This window comes from Eufriesea mexicana, unplaced genomic scaffold, assembly GCF_001483705.2.
Source record: "Eufriesea mexicana isolate 0111107269 unplaced genomic scaffold, ASM148370v2 scaffold113, whole genome shotgun sequence".
NCBI classification, from domain to species: domain Eukaryota; kingdom Metazoa; phylum Arthropoda; class Insecta; order Hymenoptera; family Apidae; genus Eufriesea; species Eufriesea mexicana.
The window spans coordinates 765,670-771,412 of NW_016908278.1; the positions used below are offsets into that span (position 1 = coordinate 765,670).

A 5,743-nucleotide genomic window follows, 5' to 3' on the forward strand; every position below is an offset into this window, starting at 1 on the left:
TAAATATAATGTGTATTGCCATTGTAAGCAACCGGTTTCTAAAGTACAATTTTATGTTTGAAGATGTTTTCCTAACATAATTGCATTTTAATTCCAAAAAATAATGTATTTCTATAGAAATAACTAGTGTGGATTTATTACTTTTCAATCTTATTTTTTTAGCTTACTTGCAAAATTATGCTACCAATATGCATTTATATAAATTACCATTAAACATTAGATGTAATTTAATCAATTATGCATATAAACAATAAGATTGCATGTGTTTTCGACTAGAAGCTTGTAGCTTAAAAGAATGTAATAAATTTGTTATTCGTATCTTTAGCATTGTTAAAAGTATATTTATCAGCCGTACGATTGAAACTTAGAAAATAGACTGACTGCATTCTTCAAACATATTTTGTATCAAATCAATCATTTCTGATGTAAAAACATTAGAGAAACTTTTAATGATAGACTTGTAAGTAATAGTAATAAGAATTTGATTATGCCCAAAGATTTTTATGACTGCATAAATTATTCTTATGAAAAATTAACCTACTTATGTATAATATACTAATCACAAACAAAACAATATTCATATAAGAATGTAATGTGTATGTTGCAAATAATTAAATTTATTAATTTGCTATAAAGAAAAGTTTTAAGTCTTTTTGGCAAAAAGTCTATTATTATAAGTTTCTGCAATTGTTTATGAAATAATATTCGTAATTCCAAAAATCACAGCTTCCTTAATAACTAAATACATAAATAGACATTTAGCTTCTATATGCTAGGTAGTATGTTATGCATTGTGATGCAAAATATAAACACAGTTAATAAATTCATGTTAAATATAATTATAAGTTACTAACTATGTAAGTGTATTAAAGACAATTGAAAATAATGCTCATCTATGCAATTATTAAAAAGGCAATTACACAGAAAATTATATTATTATACTTTTAGTATTGACATTCTTGCTTACCTATGCTAATGATTGTAATTGTTACAAAAGGTTTAGTTAAAAGCAGAGTACAAATACTATAAAAAACAAAAAAAGATGTCAATTCCCATGTATTTGTTTAAAGGAAAGAGTTATTCTTATAAGAAATAATACTTCTATTTTATTATTATCGAAAAATCTCCTGTATGAAATAAGTTGTCTTTTTCTAATCAGTGGACTAGTAACTGTTCTTGATATAATGTCCTAATCTCACTTTACATACGGGTATAGTATTAAACTGTCTAAGGCAGATATTGTGTATATCAGCAGGTCAAAATGCTTTATAGTTATAAAAAGTGAATAGATATAAATATAATATATATATGCCTATATTTCAATATTATAAGAAGCATATGCTGCTGATATTTTATGAACACTAAATACTTCCATCAGTGATCTTTGGTAATTGTTAATTAGCAGCAATCAGTAATTTTACCAGCGTGGTGATGCTGATGGTATACTTTGTTGACATGCTAATGAAGGTCCACTGTATAATTAAGAAAAAAAAGTATACTGCTTAATATATTAACGTCAAATATTATTTATTCCAATTAAACTTTTCATACCTCCATGCAATAAGAGGAGAAAGCCTTTCTGTTAATCTTTGGTAATTTCTTTCCAGTTCTCGTTGATAATCTCGTTGATCTGGTCCAATCAAATTTTTGTTTCTTCTTAAAGCATCCAGACACTTCTTTGAGAAATCCTTGAAACATAAGCGTAATTTATGCTGCAGTCTAGTAGGTTGTGCATTCTGTTCTCTTAATCCAGAAAGAAAAACGACTGCCACTTCTGCAGGGCCTTGATTAACTGTTGTACCAATGCAACCTTGAAGGACCATTTGCAGCATTTTTGCATCTGGTGGTTCTTGGGCTGTAGCTGCTGCAACCTGAAATAGATTCAAGTATAGTGAAACTATAAAAACAAAATTTATTTCTTTTTGAAGTATTATATTTACCTCTGCAGTTTTCTTTTGTATATCTTCAATTGCAACCTCAATTGGACTTAGGACTATTTGTTTCCTAGCAACCACGCGAATCCTCGTTTTCAAGTAAGGAAAATGCGTAGCTACTGTTAAAATTGTCTTACGTTTACACTGTTCCCTTAATTCTCCATGAGCCTTGCCACCAGGTGTAAATGGTGTTGCATATACGAATCGCTCTACACATTTTTCAATGCAATAGTAATAGAGAAAAAATAAACTTTCCAAATTATTTAATGTTATTCAAAACAGTACTTACTAATATTAAAATTTCTATGAAAAATAGTTGGTCTATGCCTAAGTTCGTGTGGTTCAAAATATGGTTCAACATATGTGATTTGGACATAAGCTTTATCAGGTTCTAATTTGCTAGGATCCACAGGATTTGAATCCTTTATTATCACAATGTTCTCTGTACCAAATCGCTCGGCATAGAAATTTTCCAGCCTCGAAAATATCTCTGGCAGCTTTGTTAAAGTTGGTTCTTTATAAACAAACTCTTCACCAGCGAGATCACCAAAACGTCCACCATAAAATCCAACTCTGAAATACGTTCCAAACACTCGCTTTCCAGCTAATTGTTCCACGCGTGTATATGCTTCGTGAAGTTTCCTATGATCAGAAAAACCACAAATTAAAACACAAATTCGTCTTTACAATAATGTATTCAGAAAACAAAAAATACCATACCCATGAATATTAGCTAATTTTTTATAGTCATGAGCAGCTTCTGCTATAGGAAGCAACACTCTGTATACATCAGGAATGGCTTCATACATTCCAGCTGCATGAAAAGAACTAGCAGCATGCTCTAATAAACCAGCTAAACCACTTTCTGAAAAGTCTGGTCCTAGACACAAGCCTTCCTCTCTTCTTGCCAGCACATCATCACCCACAGCACTCTCTTCTAAAGCATTTGGAGTGACAGGAGCTAAAGCAACAGCTCCTACTGGACGTCCTCCACCTCCTGGTTCTAAGAGGTGTAAATATTCTGCTACCAAAGCAGCACTATGCACTAAACACATAGCTGCCTCTGTATGATTCTTTCTTTCCATGTGTTGTTGAGCCATGTTTGCTAGCCACGTAAGTCTAAGATCTGGCGAACCTTGATATCCCTTTGCAATTCTAGGGAATCATTAATTTTAATTTAATGAAATTTATATTTTGTATTTTGTAACTACTTCTTACTTTCAATACAATTACCTATACATGAGATCTAAAAGCATCTCTGGGTCCTCCTGGAATTCTTTCATTTTAACAGTATCAGACAGTATCATGTGTAGATTGAACAAAAGATCTTTCACTTGTTCTGGAAAACTTGTATCTACTAATTCTGTATCTCTCTCAGCATACACTAGTACTGTTTTTAATGCTCTTCTAAGTGCTCCTTCGCTAGGAGCTCTTCCTCTTCCAACAAGAGCAGACAGAGAAGTAGTAACTTGCATTTTAACTCTAGCAAAGTTCTAGAAATATTACATTATTTAGTATATTTAAAAAATATATTGTTGATAGCTTGATTATGTGTTATCCAAACACATACATTTCCAATTTCGAAATTTTGCCTCATCAATAGATAAAGACTGGCAGCAGCATGACTCCGAACGGCACTTAAGGGAGAGCTGCATCTAGTGAGTAATGTTAAACACAGATCACCGCATCTCTCGCTTTCCTCGTCAAACAGAGCACTGTGGTATTTAAACACTAAAGCTCGTTGAGTATTAAACATATGTTGCAACACAGATGTGCTCTGATTTCTTGCTAATGCTCTTAAAAGAACTTTCAACACTGCTCCTACAACTGCACCTGCAATATATTAAAATTTGTATGAGTATACAAAGCATAGAATTTGTAAAATTTGTGTATAGGTAACAAAGTACCTCCTCCTCCATCAGCTTGAACAACTGTTTCCAAAGTATCTAGAACCACCAGAGAGGCTTCTGCTGCTAAGGCACCTTCTATATGAGCATCTTGTTCCACAGCTCTTCCTTCTGACTGTTCACAGGATCTTAAAAAGCAAATCAATCACAAATTACTTAACATTAAAGTCTTCACAGATATAAACTAGTCTTCATACCTATAAGGCATTTGATCTTTACGCCATCGAAGTTTGTCCCCACTCATTCTTTCTTTTCTTCTCAACATCATCTCGCTTCTTGCGCTTCCTTGACCAAGAATCACATCCTCCAATCTAGATCGTATATCACTCGTGACTGCAGCTTGCGGTGGTAGTCTCTTTAGCGCTTTTTTCCCTTTATATTCAAATGCTGCAGTGGCAATATTGAGAACTTGAAGAAGACACAGTATACGCCTAGAACTTAGTTCTGAACACCATTGAGCCAACGCAGACTGTTCTAATCCTTTTAGTACCCACAAGACACACATCAAAAGATGTCTTGTAGCCTCTGAACTCAAGGAAACTCTGCATTGGGTTCCTGCTGTGTCTGCAGAAACACCACCAGCTATGGCTAGAGCCACAGATTGCGTGATAGATCCAGACTCGTCTGGATAGACGCTCTTGTCTTTCGAATCCCAATGATAGAGCTGTGGTAGAGCATCCATTATAATATTTAGAAGTGGTAGATATAGTGCAGCGACCCTTGCTTTCGCGGCAGGATCAGAATATCGTGAATCAACGTCGTGGTATGCCATCAGGTGTCTAACAGTTCCAATGGCTTTGTTTTGGAGCATAGGATTTGGTATTTCTAGAGTGTTAGATAAATCTGATAAAACAATTCCCACCAAGAAGTGTTGCTGCCGAAATTCCTGACTGAGTTCAGAGAATCTTGCTCGGTCTCCAGGCACTAGAGTGGATATCAGACTGCCAGAGCTTCCAGTCGATGGACTAGGCGAAGCTGGTGCCGATCCAGATGTGTATCCAGTCCCAAATGGGAGATTCAGCGCCACATAGTGTTCGTGAGAGCATACTGTTCGCACAAGATCCAATTTCAGGGCGTAAAGTGCAGCTGAATCAGGAATGTGCATAGATGCATCCGATAAAGAGCAACAGGCAGCACGAGTCAAGGATAAAACGAATCCCCTATCCATTATGGATAGTAAATCAGATAGAAAATTGCCTAGACTCGATATTAAATTATTGGGTACTCTATTTTCTTTCCCACAACGTGAAATCACGTCTGAAGTTAAAGCTGCAGTGAGTGTAGCCACATCGTCACAAAATTGTGGAGAGAACCTCGACTTCCGTGGAGCGTCCAATAGCCCCATTTCCGATAATGTCACAACCATTGAGCGAACGATCAATTCCAAGAAAAACCACGAATACGTGATAGCCAATTCTCGCGCCTGTCCTGTCGATACTACCCAATGTAATGCCAATTCCTCGTGTAGGAGTCTTCTGGTAGGCTGGCTATTTATGGAAGGCGATTCTTGGCGCATCGAGGCTGTTCGATCGAGTCCTCGGGAGTGTACCTCCATTTCTAAGTCCTCTAGAGGTAGGTCGGGATTACTCTGAGCTCGAACAATGCCAGGACTGTTCGTCATTTGTGGTAAAGAACACTGATAAGCAACGTAAGTAGCCAGAAGAGCGTGTCTTCCGTGAGGATCTAATTGACCATCAGGTAAATTAGTGATATTTCGGACTAGCAGACCTATGGCCTCGAACACCGTAGCTGCCACGTTCAGTGGTTGAGATGGCAAGGTTGGAGGCCTTACTAATAGGGATATTAATTGATCCAGCAATTGAGGTAGCGATCGTACTAAAGCAGAGTGAGATGCTCTTGCCAATTCCAGCAGGGCTGATTTTAATTCCGACTCCATTCCTG

At 36.0% G+C, this 5,743-nt stretch overlaps 1 protein-coding gene across 1 annotated transcript in view; it reads right to left on the reverse strand.

Moving 5' to 3' along the window:
• Positions 1–1,300: 1,300 nt before the first annotated feature.
• The window catches only part of Zir (dedicator of cytokinesis), an 8,376-nt gene continuing 3,933 nt past the window's right edge, over positions 1,301–5,743 (reverse strand). Inside the window, exons 13-21 of the mRNA XM_017910318.1 lie at positions 4,039–5,740; positions 3,842–3,969; positions 3,505–3,767; positions 3,168–3,427; positions 2,655–3,089; positions 2,224–2,576; positions 1,941–2,143; positions 1,552–1,871; positions 1,301–1,472 (exon numbers count right to left, since the gene is read on the reverse strand). Coding sequence (XP_017765807.1) covers positions 1,418–1,472; positions 1,552–1,871; positions 1,941–2,143; positions 2,224–2,576; positions 2,655–3,089; positions 3,168–3,427; positions 3,505–3,767; positions 3,842–3,969; positions 4,039–5,740 — 3,719 coding nt within the window. The 3' untranslated portion in view covers positions 1,301–1,417. The remainder of the gene's footprint in view (positions 1,473–1,551; positions 1,872–1,940; positions 2,144–2,223; positions 2,577–2,654; positions 3,090–3,167; positions 3,428–3,504; positions 3,768–3,841; positions 3,970–4,038; positions 5,741–5,743) is intronic.